Consider the following 12,475-nt stretch of genomic DNA (forward strand, 5'->3'; position numbering starts at 1 on the left):
CCAGCCTTGGTTCTGTCCCCCTTACAAGACTGCAGCTCTGGGTCTCGGACAGCAGATGTGAACACCTCCTGCCCATGATGCCCTTTCTCTCTACCCCAGGGGAACTCTCCCTGGAGGAGTTCATGGAGGGCGTCCAGAAGGACCAGATGCTCTTGGACACGCTAACCCGAAGCCTGGACCTTACCCGCATTGTGCGAAGGCTCCAGAATGGAGAGCAGGATGAGGAGGGAGCTGGTGGCAGGGAAAGTGAGGCAGCGGAAGTAGCCGGCTGAGTCCACCGCCCTACTGTTTCTGTATTGGGGAGGGGTGTGTGGTGGTGCCTGGTGTCTCGTTGTTTTCATACTAGATGGAGTCTTCTGAACTCAAAGGCTCAGCTCACCTGCTCGGGGCACATGGTGGCAGCAGAGGGGCAGGGGTGGGGATTCAGAGCAGGGGACAGTGAAGGACGGTTCCTGAACCCTCTGTGCGACTCAGCTGGTGGTGACCGCTCCCTGCTGGGGGAAGCCTTCAACATCCCTCAGGCTCCTCCCCAGCCCCTTCTGGCCCCTCCCCCAGCTTTTACCAGCTCTCCCACTGAGCTTCTCCAGTTCCACGCTCTTCTGGACAGAGAAGCTCTGAGGCAGAGGTGGGCTTTCCCGGGACTCTAATGGGATCACACAGATCTGGTGGCTGCGGCCTCCATCTGGGTGCTGTATCACACACCCATCCTGCCCCCAGCATCCCAGAGTGTACTTGTGTGGTCTGTGTTGATTCGTTCCTCCCTTCAACAAGCATTTATCGAACACCTACTTTGTATTAATGCTAGATGTTAGACGTGCAAAGAAGAGGACAATTCTCATCCTCAAAGATCTCACAGGCCAAGCATCATTATAATAAAATATGATACTATAGACAGTGCTCCTTTATCCAGAGGAAATCCATATTTATTCAGAAGTGACTGCACAACACCCTCGTTCTTCCTCTGCTGGCCCCTCGGTGGCACATGGTGCCACGTGGTTCCCCACAGGATTGTGACTCATTGTTTGTGGCAAGTGTCCTGACCATCCCTGATCTAGCCTAAATCCCTCTTGCTGCAGTGACACCTGACAGCCAGTTGGGAAGTAGAACAGTCTGTTATAGGTGGGCTCTATCCCCATTCTTTGCACACCCCAACTTTAGGAACACCTGTCCAAGAACCTGGGGAGAGACATAGGCTGGAGCAGTTATGACCATTTTTTCAAAGATGCTCTTTCCTTCTGAACTTTGAGTCTTCGCTTCAGCGGGGTGTGAGGGAAGTTCAGGGAGTAAAAAAAAAATCCAGGGGTGGGAGGGAGCAAACAAGTGGAAAGGGGGGTAAACCCCCAGCTTGCAGAGAGCCCCCTTGGGCGGGGAGGAGAGGATGTGTTTTGCTCACACCGTCCTGTCCATCACGTGAACCACTTCAGACTGGGAAGTCAGCCAGGGCCTGAGCACAGACATGGAGGGAAGGTGGAGCTCAATGCCTGGGGCAACCTGGAAAAAAAGGGAGTTGACATTTCTGCTTCTTCTCTTGGTGGCTGCCTCTTGGGAAATCCTGGAGGTCAAAGCTGGGAGGGTATTTGGATAGAACTGGGACATTTCCCCAACCTCATTCACATACCATCTTCATGATCTGGGGCATATCTGTGTCCCAGCTGGATTACTATTATTTTTTAATCAACTATTTTTTTACCTTACATTTGTTTCTAAAGGAAACTTTATATGAATATAATGCCCATGAAATCAAATCACAGGCTCCACAAGTTAGTTTTATTCTTCATACATCAACACAGAAACATATCTAGTCACATGAGTTCCTTTTCTGAGTTCCTCAGCACCCCATGCAACCAGAGTGACTGCCTTTTATTTATTTTTGGCTGCGTTGAGTCTTCGTTGCCGCGTGCGCGCTTTCTCTAGCTGCAGCAAGAGGAGGCTACTCTTCGCTGCTCAGTAGTTGTGGCGCATGGGCTTAGTTGCTCCGCAGCATGTGGGGTCTTCCCGGACCAGGGTTTGAACCCGTGTCCCCTGCATTGGCAGGCGGATTCTTTTTTAAATAAATTTATTTATTTATTTATGGCTGCGTTGGGTCTTCATTGCTGTGCGCGGGCTTCCTCGTTGCGGCGAGCGGGGGCTACTCTTCATTGCGTGTGGTGGGCTGGCTTCTCATTGCGGAGCACAGGCTCTAGGCGCGCGGGCTTGAGCAGGTGTGGCGTGTGGGCTCAGTAGTTGTGGCGTGTGGGCTCAGTAGTTGTGGCTCGCGGGCTCTAGAGCGCAGGCTCAGTAGTTGTGGTGCACGGGTTTAGTTGCTCCACAGTCACTGTGCCACCAGGGAAGCCCCAGAGTGACTGCCTTTTAATCTAGTTTATGTACTGGGGTTGCACATAGAGTTTGTATAACAAAAGTTAATTCCACATCTAGAGAATTCCCTGGCGGTCCAGTTGTTAGGACTCTGCGCTCTCATTGCCAAGGGCCTGGGTTCAATCCCCGGTCGGGGAACTAAGATCCTACAAGCTGTGCAGTGTGGCCAAAAAAAAAAAAAAAAAAAAGAATTCCACATCTAAAAAAGTAATAATCTGGAAACTGCTTGTCTAGTCCAACCTGCTCACCGTGCACGAGACACCAAGGTTAGGGAAAAGAAATGGCCGTCTTGGGTCACATAGCAGTTGGAGGCAAAGCCTGGCCTAGAACCCAGGTTGGCAGGCCCCAGTTCTCCCCAGAGACAGAGGAAAGTTTTCTCCATCCTTTAAGGAGACACATTTGGCTTGTGGGCTTGTGATGGGGAGTTGTGGAGGGTCCACTCTGGGGGCGGGGGTTGGAGAGGTGAGTGTGAGGGATGAGGGGTAGGGAGGGGGAGGGGAGGGTGGGGAGGGGTTGGCAGCAGGGGCTGGGGGAGCAGCACCAGGGCAGAGCTGAAACAGCCCCTTTAAGCACAGCTGACCCCCTCCAAGGGCAGGAAGACCACGGCCTTACTTGTTGCAAGTTTCCCTCCTGACACCCCTGGCAAGGACAACTTGGAGAGGAAGAGGCAAGAGTCCTCCCATGAACATTCCTCAGGATCCTGGGGGGATGTAATTATTATCCATCCCTTCTCCCCAATTCCTACCTTTCTTCAGAGTCAACACCACCTGCCAGCCCCACCCTTCTACTAGTCAGTTTCACACTGTGTGGGCATTCTCACTGCTAATTTCACCTATGGAACCCCTACCCCTCAGTTTTCCCTGCTGCCAGCTATGGACCATGTAAGAATTTGTGGAAACCCCACAACCACCTAGCCAAGGCATAGCTTTCCCAGGAGCAGCTGAAGGGGGAGAGGAAGCCTGTTCCCTTCACCACCCTGTGAATCCTCCCAATGGACCGGGTCCTGTTGGCCACTTCAGACCAACGGCCCCTCCCCACCCCACTCAGCCCTACAGAGGATGCCAGGAAGTCCTGCACAGGGGATGCCAGGAAGTCCAAGCCAGGATAAGAGTGGGCATAAGCAGGCTGAGCCAGGGGCCCTCCCACTGCTCTGGAAACCTGGTGAGCCTGGAGTCTTGGAGGGCTCCCAGGACCCCGGAGCCCTCAGAACATGGCACTTTTCCGCCTTTGCTGAGAGATCCAGCAACCGGGATTCACGTCCATCTGCAGCATCTTCAACACCCACTTGTCACGACGGGCACCTTCAATGAACTCATTCAGGGACAGCTGGCCTGCACAAGGGGTAGGAGAGACGGTCACAGGGGGAATGGAAGAAATGGGGTGGGGGTGAGAGGTGAGGCCTTCTCTCCTTGGGTGCGCCTACACCTTGTACACAGATAAGCCTGCGGCCTCAGGGCCTAAGCTTGGGCCTTGTCGATTCCCTGATTCTCCAGGAGTCACCTGGAACCTTCAAGGGTTTCTTCAGGGGACTTTATTTGCAAGTGAGTTTAAATTTTACTTCTGCCCGCGGTACCCTCAGAATGCTCTTGAGGGCTCTTCTGGGTGTGTTCCCAGCCAGCTGCCTCCCTGTACAGCCTGGGGCTGGGGCTCTGAGCTACAGCGAGGACAGCCCAAGTAGCTGGCTCTTAAGTACATGACCCCATTTTTTCCTTTCAACCGTTCTTAGCCCCATTTTCCAGATGAGGAAACTGAGACCAGGCTGAGAGGGTAAATGTAGCACCCTGGTCTGCCCGACTCCAAAGCTCCTCTTCTTCCACTGTGCTTGCCTGGCCTCCATCAGCAACTCCCACAGGAGTTTTAATCACTCTTACAAACCTCACATGCTAGTGACACCCTTGTTATTTTATGTATTCCCCTCCACACCCATCTCACTGTCAGGAAGTGAAGGGCCTTGCCTAAGGTCACGTGGATAGAAAGTTGGGTGATCCAGGATGGGTGCCGTGCCCCCCACCCGCCCCACCATCCTCTCTGCCCGTTACCATCTCCGTTCTCATCCACCAGAAGGAAGATCCTGTCCACGACCTCCTCAGGTGTGAGCAGCTCGCCTTGCTGCTCAGTCTCCATCTCCACCCTGCAGGCTTTCTTCAGCCTGTAGATGGACTGTGGGAGAGAACCCGGTGGTATCCACAAGACCCTGCACGCCTTGCCCTCTCCCCAGGACCCACATCCCTCGGCAGCTCGTCCCCAGCGCTGCCCCCCAGTCTGTGCATCTGAGGACCATGGGACCAAATTAAAAGTGACCCGCGGGTCCTATTGTTCCCTCAGGGTCCCATTGGCCTAATTCCAACCGAGGAGTTCTCGGCTTCACACACCGCCTCAGCCCCACGCCTTTGGCATTTCCACTGTGAGTGTCAGAGCTGACACCCAAAACCTTTAAGGAGGGATGTGGACGGCACAGTGATGGTCTGAACTCCACACTACAGAGGAAGAAATGGAGATTCAGAGAGGAAAAGAGAATTTAGTGTATTTATAGATGTGTGTGTATGTGTGTGAAATAGGATGACGGGAGAGGGAAAAGCACAGGTGTCTCCCTTGCCCTGTTTCTGGCAATGAGGCAACGTTTGGAAGTGAAACGGGGAAGAGACAGACAAATGTGAGGATTATCCTTAGTTCTTGGTTGGGGCTGTCTGAGGACAGAGGTGTGCCTTCTGGGTCCCCACAGCCCAATGCAGCGCCTGGCACAAAGCAGGCCCCACTAACGGTGCTGGGAGGCTCAGGGGTTACAGGCAGCCCAGCACCTCCTGGTGGATGAACTTGGGCAAACCACACAACCTCCACGGGCCGATTTCCTTATCTGTAAAATGGACCAACAATCCCCTCCTCGGAGTGCAGTTCTGGGGCGTAATAGGCTAATGCAGGTTTCGTGCAGAGTCTTGAGCTGTAGTACTTTTTTTTACCCCTTGCTCGTTCTTGCTAGTAGTCAATCAGCTTTGTTAGTCTTTTCAAAGAACCAACTTTTGCTTTTGTTGACTTTCCTTATGCATTTGTGTTCTGTTTCATTAATTTCTGCTCTTTATTAGTTCTTTTCTTCTGCTTTCTTTGGCCTTAATTTACTCTTTTTTCTAATTTCTTGAGAAAACTTCTTGGATCATTGAATTTTCAGCCTCTTATTTTCTAGTATATACATTTTAAGGCTACCAATGTTTCTGCAAGTCCAGCTTTAGCTGCATTCCACAAGTTTTGTTATGTTTGCATTATTATTCAGTTCACAATACTTTGTGTGTATGTGTGATATTATTGTTTTGATTCATGGAGTATTAGGAAGTGGATTGCCTAATTTCCAAACAGATGGGGATTTTCTCATTCTCTTTTTGTAATTGATCTCTAGCTTAACTTCACTGTGGTCAGAAAGCACACTCTGAATGATTCCAATGCCCCTTCCCACCCCCAGCCCCAGGGGCCCCCACTTCAGCAGCCAGCACTCACAGCCCAGCGGGGCCACATGCCCAGGTGCCTGCCCTGTCCCCCCACCCTGAGCAGACACTGACCTCCACGATGTCCAGCAGCTCCAGGCGGTCAATGAAGCCATTGCGGTCCTTGTCATAGATCTTGAAGGTCCACTTCAGCTTGTGCTCCAGGGTGCCCCTCAGCACAAGGTTCAGGGCTGCCACATACTCCAGGAAGTCGATGGTGTCGTCCTGCATTGGGAGTGGGAGCTGTGAGGCTCCCTCTCGCCCACCGCCGTATCGCCCTGGAGCGCAGGTGTGAGCCCTAATCTAGGCCACCATCCCTGTAAACTCAGGGCTTTGCCTCCTCCTTGCATTCTGTGTGCCTCTGCATCTGTGCTTGTGCTGTTCTCTGCCCTGGGATCTATTCCCAGTCTCCATGCTCACCCACTCCTATCTGTCCTTCGAGGCTCAACTCAAGGGTCCCCTCCTCCAGGAAGCCTTCCTTCTCACACCACTTCAGCCACAATGATCTCCCTCTCCCTCTTCCGACACTCCCAGCACCTACCATCTATTCTACCCTTAAGTGTTTCGTGTGTCTCATTCTCTAGCTACATTCTATGCTACGGGAGAAAGGAGAGGGGTTTACATTGCTTTTGTCCCTCCTCCATGCCTAGCACAATGCCACTTCCACCCAGAGTCTCATATTTATGAATCAATGAAGAAATGATTAAGTCTGAATTTGGACTAACATAGTTTTGACAGGAAATTAGAAAGCAGGACCTCACGTATTTCAGGGTCAGGATCTCAGCCCTCCAAATCAAAAATTGGAATTGTCATCTCTCCCAGGAGTGTCTGTCATTCCCATGACTTTTTTTTTAATATAAATTTTTTAAAAAATTTATTTATTTTATTTATTTTTGGCTGCGTTGGGTCTTCGTTGCTGCACGTGGGCTTTCTCTAGTTGCGGCCAGCAGGGGCTACTCTTCGTTGCAGTGTGTGGGCTTCTCATTGCAGTGGCTTCTCTTGTTGCGGAGCATGGGCTTTAGGCATGCGGGCTTCAGTAGTTGTGGCACGTGGGTTCAGTAGTTGTGGCTTGCGGGCTCTAGAGCACAGGGTCAGTAGTTGTGGTGCACGGGCTTAGTAGCTCTGCAGCATGTGGGATCTCCCCGTACCTAGGGCTCGAACCTGCGTCCCCTGCATTGGCAGGCGGATTCTTAACCACTGCGCCACCAGGGAAGCCCATTCCCATGACTTTGTAATCAGAAATGGCATTGCTGGCCCAGAGCCCCACTGTCCCACTGGGTCAGGTCACTCAGCCCCGGTTCAAGGGATGCCTGGGTGGGCAAGGTTTGAGCAACAGAAGAACACGGCCCCAAATGAGGGAAACAGCAAAAGCCTAATGAAAAACCAAGAAAATAAGATGAGTCTACCTGAAGAGTTTTATTCAACATCCTTTATATAATTCCTTCTGGTCCTCCACACTCCTCACAATGTATTTACCTAATTGAGGTTAGACTGTAGCTATAATTTTAGTTCCTGGATTTTTATTTTAAAATTTCCCATGCCTTCAAAATTATTTAAAATCATACCTTTTCTTCTTCTTTTTCAGAGGAATACTGGGAAGTCCCTCTTGCTGAACATGGTTTTGATATTTTATGTGACACAATGAACATCTTTGTGCATATGTATTTTTTCTTATGTCTCTGGTAATTTCTGTAGGGTAGATTCTTAGCAGTTGCTGGTTGTTCCTCGCCCCCCACCAGTAGCCTTTATTTTTTTGGGCTGTGTTGAGTCTTTGTTGCTGCGCGCGGGCTTTCTCTAGTTGTGGTGAGCAGGGGCTACTGCGGTGGCTTCTCTTGTTGCAGAGCACGGGCTATAGGCGCGCGGCTTCAATAGTTGCAGCACGCGGGCTCAGTAGTTGTGGCGCACAGGCTTCGTTGCTCCACGGCATGTGGGATCTTCCCAGACCAGGGCTTGAACCCGTGTCCCCTGCATTGGCAGGCGAATTCTTAACCACTGCGCCACCAGGGAAGCCCCTCTATGAATTTTTTAATTGAAATATAGTTGATGTACAATAGTATATAAATTCCAGGTGTACAATACAGTGATTCATAATTTTTAAAGATTATGCTCCATTTATTGGAGCATACAATATTGGCTATATTCCCTGTACTATGTATATTCCCTGTACTGTACTGTTGTACAGTATATCCTTGTAGCTTATTTCATATGTGATAGTTTGTTCCTCTTAATCCCCTACCTGTGAATTGCCCCTCCCCACTCGTTCTACAAAATTTTATCACGTGTAGATATGAGTAACTCTCAACACAAAGAAACTCTCGTGTTACCTCTTAAGGGTCACATCTTTCCCCCAACCGTAACACTTGACAACCACTGATCTGTTCTCCATCACAAAAATATTTTCACTTTGAGAATGGTATATAAATAGAATCATATAATGTGTAACTCTTTTTTTCACTCAGCACAATGCCCTGGAGATTCATCTGTCACTGCATGCACCAACAGTTCCTTTCTTTTTATTACTGTATGGTACGCCATTCTATGAATGGTCCCTAGTTTGCTTTGTTTGCTCATTGAAGGTTATTTGGCTTGTTCCCAGTTTTTCTTCCCCAGCTCTACTGAGGTAATAATTGCAAAATAGCCTTTTAAAGAACACTGTGTAAGTTTAAGGTGTACAATGTGATAACTGGTTGTTTTTTAAAAGGCTATTTTCATTAGTAATTATTATTTTTTAAGCTTACTAAAAATAGATGTTAGGTTTCTTTTAAAATAAGAATTGGGTAGGAAAATGTGTGCAGAGTGGCTGGTAGGGATCATCTGTTTTACATACATCATCTCCCTCAGGTCTGTCACCCCCATGTTATGGATGAGGAAACAGAGACTCAGAGGTTGAATAAGTTGCCCAAGAAATTCCCACCCAGCAAGTGGCAGAGCCTTTCAAGCTACATGCCTTCTCCAGTTCATCAGGTTGGGAGAAATGTCTTACTCCATGCAAGGTCTATTACTGTCTAAAAGATGAACCTGGTGTCTAGCACCAAGGGGAGAAAAACAAACAAACAAACAACCACGGACAAATCCCTACTCTCCAGATCTCTAGATTCCCCCACATTCTTTGTCTAGAACCTTCTGTTCTCATAACATCCTGTCTCACCATGATACGGTTTCCACAAAGACCCCTCACCTTACCTGAGGCCCACTGTAGAGCAGCCTCTTCCTGAAAAGTGATCTCGCCTTCGAGTTTACTTCAAACCCCCCCACCCACCCGGATCAGCTCTGGAAAGCTTCCAGCTGGGGCTGATCTCATCCATTGCACACGAGCTCTCATCAGCTTCAATTACCCACAGGGGCCCAAGATGATGGAAATGCCTGTCTACTCGAGAGCTGGAGCAGAAGTGACAGGAACATGATCTGCTCTGTGGGATTACCTGCCTCGTTTCTCCCTGAATGCGCTGCACTGGTGAACCAACCCTGACCCCCAACACTCCTTACATAAGGATCCCGAAGGACATTTGAGCTTCATCCTCCCTTTTCTTCCATCCAGTGCATCACAGGGAAGCACCAGAGACGAGTGTTACTACCACCACCAGGAGGGGGCGTAGCAGCAGCACAGACCAGGTACTCCTACCTCCTTGCCTCCACCAAAACCCTGTTTCCACCACCTGCGATTTTGACGTGTGAGCAAGATCTATGAGCTCTTTTGATTTTATTTGCCTCAGAAATCTCAGACCAACTGCCTAGAAACAAGACTTGCTGATACAAAGATTGTGCCAAGGTGGAAAGTGGAGTCGGGTGGAGGTTTGGAGACACAAAGTGGGAAAAGAAAAGAAAGAAGGCTCAGTCCCTGACAGAGGAGCTGCAAACACCTGCCTGGAATGCTCTTCCTTACAGCAGGAGGCCAAGTAATAAATAGACGGTGGAGTTAGAAAATTATCAGCTGAGGCCAAACCCAGGGGATGAGCATTTGATGAGCAACAGGAAATTTACTTAGTCTCAAAGTATCTCCCTATAAGATGCTTATAAATTACAAAGGAAAAATAGTCACTTTACAGTGGTGGACCCTGGCAGAACACCATGTATCCAAGTGATCGAAGTGAACCACTCCACTAATGGGACAAACCAACATCATGTGCCCCCTGACATGATGCACTCAGGAGGACACAGCATCTCTTCTGGGGCATTTCTGCCAGAAGTGTAACCTGAATCTCATCACGAGGCAACATGGGACAAACCCAAATCATTGGTCTGCAGTCTTCAAAAATGTCAGAGTCAAAAAGCTGAGATTAAAGTTTCCAAATTAAAGGCTAAGAGACAGGACAAGTAAATGCAATGTGTGATCAAACGAAAAAAAAAAAAAAAAAGGTTATAATGGATGTCATCAGGACAATTGACCAAACTTGAATATGGATTGTCGATTAGATAACAGAATTTATTACTGTTGAATTTCCTGATTTGATCACTTATTAGGTTAAGAGAATGCCCTTGGTCTTAGAAAATACACACTAGAATACTTGGGTAAAAGGTTGTGATGTCTATAATTTTCTCTAAAAAATATGTATATATATTTATATGCACAATATACACATATATGTATATATTATATGTATGCATATATACATAAATACATAATACATTACACGGAGAGAACGGTAAAGCAAATGAAGCAAAATGTAAACAGTTGGGGAATTTGGATAAATTGTACATGGGAATTAATTGTACTATTATAAATTTTCTGTAAATTTAAAATCATACCAAAATTAAAAGGTTGTTTTAAAAACAATTGATGAATATTATATTTTGATTTATAGGAGGAGATTAGGTATAAGAGGTCAGCCATATTATTCCCAGGGGCTTCATAATCCCTTTGAGATCTTGAATTGTTATTATACTGAATTTTAAACGAATTTGAGGAAGATTGATAAATCTATGATAGTGACTCTTGCTATATATGATCTATTTATTTACTTTTCTTATGACATTCAACACTTAGAAAAATCATTTTCTCTCTGAAAAAAACCCAACAAACTGCCTTCTGGGCAGGAGCACTTGCCTGGGACTCAGGACCCCTGAGTATATGATCTTGGTCAATCAATTCACTGAATTTGGAATAACAACCTCTGCCTGTTCCCTCCCAGGGCTGCTGCTGCCTCAGAGGCGCGTGTGGAGAGGAGCTTTGGGAAGGCTGAAGCTCACTCTGGGCCCCGAGATAGGGTTCATCTCCAAGGAGGTTTCTGTTGCAGGGAATGACGCTGACCCCGCCCTCCCGCCCCCTACAGGCGATGAGGAGATGTGCACTGACCGGTACCAGGGTTAGGTTGGGACCTGAAGAAGTGTTCCCAGTGACTCTCTCTGGAAAGTGAAGCTCTGCCCCTACAAAGAAGTGGGGTACCCACCGCTTTCTCCAGATTAGTTATCTAGGTCCAACACCACCCCCTCAATTTGGGGGACTGAAATAGGTATTTGAGGCAAACCTAATGGTTTAAAGTACTGCAGAGGCGCTGGACTGGATGGACTTAAATAATGAAGGGATTTCAATGTTTGAATTCAATTCCCAGGTGCGCATTTACGAAATATATTATCTTCTTAGCTCCTGGTGCCATCCAAGGGCTGGAAGAAACCCTGTGGATGGATGATTGCATGGAATCTTTTATGGCTTGAAGAGTAGAAAGGGGCTTTTGCAATAATCCGTCCAACCTCCAAGTCCAGGAAGGAGCCTCCTCCAGCTTTCTGGGTGGGAAGAGCGGGCCGGTCTCAATTCGAAGGTCACCAACAAGGGGGCGCTCACGACCTGTTCCAAGATAGCTCCGCCCATTTAGGGCAGCTCTGGAGCCCCTTATCTTTACAGCCAGGGGTGCTCTGGTGGGTGCGAAAAACCAGGTCCTCCGGCTACGGAGCCCTGTCCATAAATACACGCAGAGAGGGCTGGACCGTGCGCCTTTCTGCAGAGTCTCCCCTCAGCTCTCAGGAAGAGGGCCAGTCACATGAGAGTGGTGAGGTGGAGGGGAGGAAGAGAAGAAGGAAAGAGGAATGATGGGGAGAAGAGTTTGGGGGAGCAGTGAGACAGAAAAGGCGAGAGGGGATGGAGAGAAACGAAGCGCAGAGGAAGAGCAGGAGGACTGGGGAACGCAGCTCCCACTGAGGACGCTCCTTTAGCACCGGGATGAGACCTGAGCCATCGGTCCTCCCCCTCAGGGCGCCTTACCCCGTTCTTGTCGAAAGCTCGGAACATGCCCTCTACATACTGGGTGGCCTCCTCGTTGCCCGCGACCTTGAAGAAGCGCTTAAACTCGTGCAGGAAGAGCGTGCCACTGGGGCACTCCTCCACGAACTTCTTGTACCACTCCTGCAGCTCCGCCACGTCCATCGCGCAGTTCTCCTTTGCCTCCTCCCAGCTGAACTGCTGCCCCATCCTGGCCCCCGGGGACGTCAGGGAGCAAGGGTCTGTGCTTCCTCCCGGGCTTCTGCCAATGGATTCCTTAGGCGAGGGCCCTCTTCCTCCCTTTCCTCCTCTTAGCCAGGCTCTTCATCACCTCCTAGCCAACAGAACAGGATGGGCAGTGCAGGGGGCTGGCAGCGAGGGGGCGGGGCCAGGCCAGCTAAGCGCCCTAATATCATTAGAAGATTCCCCTGGAAGGTCTGACCTCCAGTCAGCT

General features: G+C 49.2%; 2 protein-coding genes across 7 annotated transcripts in view; one reads left to right on the forward strand and one right to left on the reverse strand.

Annotated features, from left to right (window-relative positions):
* GUCA1A (guanylate cyclase activator 1A) overlaps positions 1-9,333 on the forward strand; it is a 38,779-nt gene extending 29,446 nt beyond the window's left edge. For 5 of the 6 annotated variants that reach the window (XM_007197870.2, XM_057554731.1, XM_057554732.1 and 2 more), the window contains one exon: positions 100-1,997. In XM_007197870.2, the coding sequence (XP_007197932.2) occupies positions 100-272 (173 nt within the window). In that variant the 3' untranslated portion in view covers positions 273-1,997. Of the gene's footprint in view, positions 1-99; positions 1,998-9,169 lie in introns of those variants that run through there. The other variant, XM_057554730.1, reaches the window with a different exon arrangement.
* Positions 3,529-12,231, reverse strand: GUCA1B (guanylate cyclase activator 1B). Its single transcript, XM_007197865.2, has 4 exons — positions 12,025-12,231; positions 5,904-6,053; positions 4,395-4,515; positions 3,529-3,686 (listed from the first exon to the last, which is right to left on the reverse strand). The coding sequence occupies exons 1-4, from the start codon at positions 12,229-12,231 to the stop codon at positions 3,559-3,561; spliced, it is 606 nt and encodes a 201-aa protein (XP_007197927.2). The 3' UTR covers positions 3,529-3,558.
* Positions 12,232-12,475: the final 244 nt, after the last annotated feature.

The sequence above is a fragment of the Balaenoptera acutorostrata genome, chromosome 10, assembly GCF_949987535.1.
Source record: "Balaenoptera acutorostrata chromosome 10, mBalAcu1.1, whole genome shotgun sequence".
Taxonomy (NCBI): domain Eukaryota; kingdom Metazoa; phylum Chordata; class Mammalia; order Artiodactyla; family Balaenopteridae; genus Balaenoptera; species Balaenoptera acutorostrata.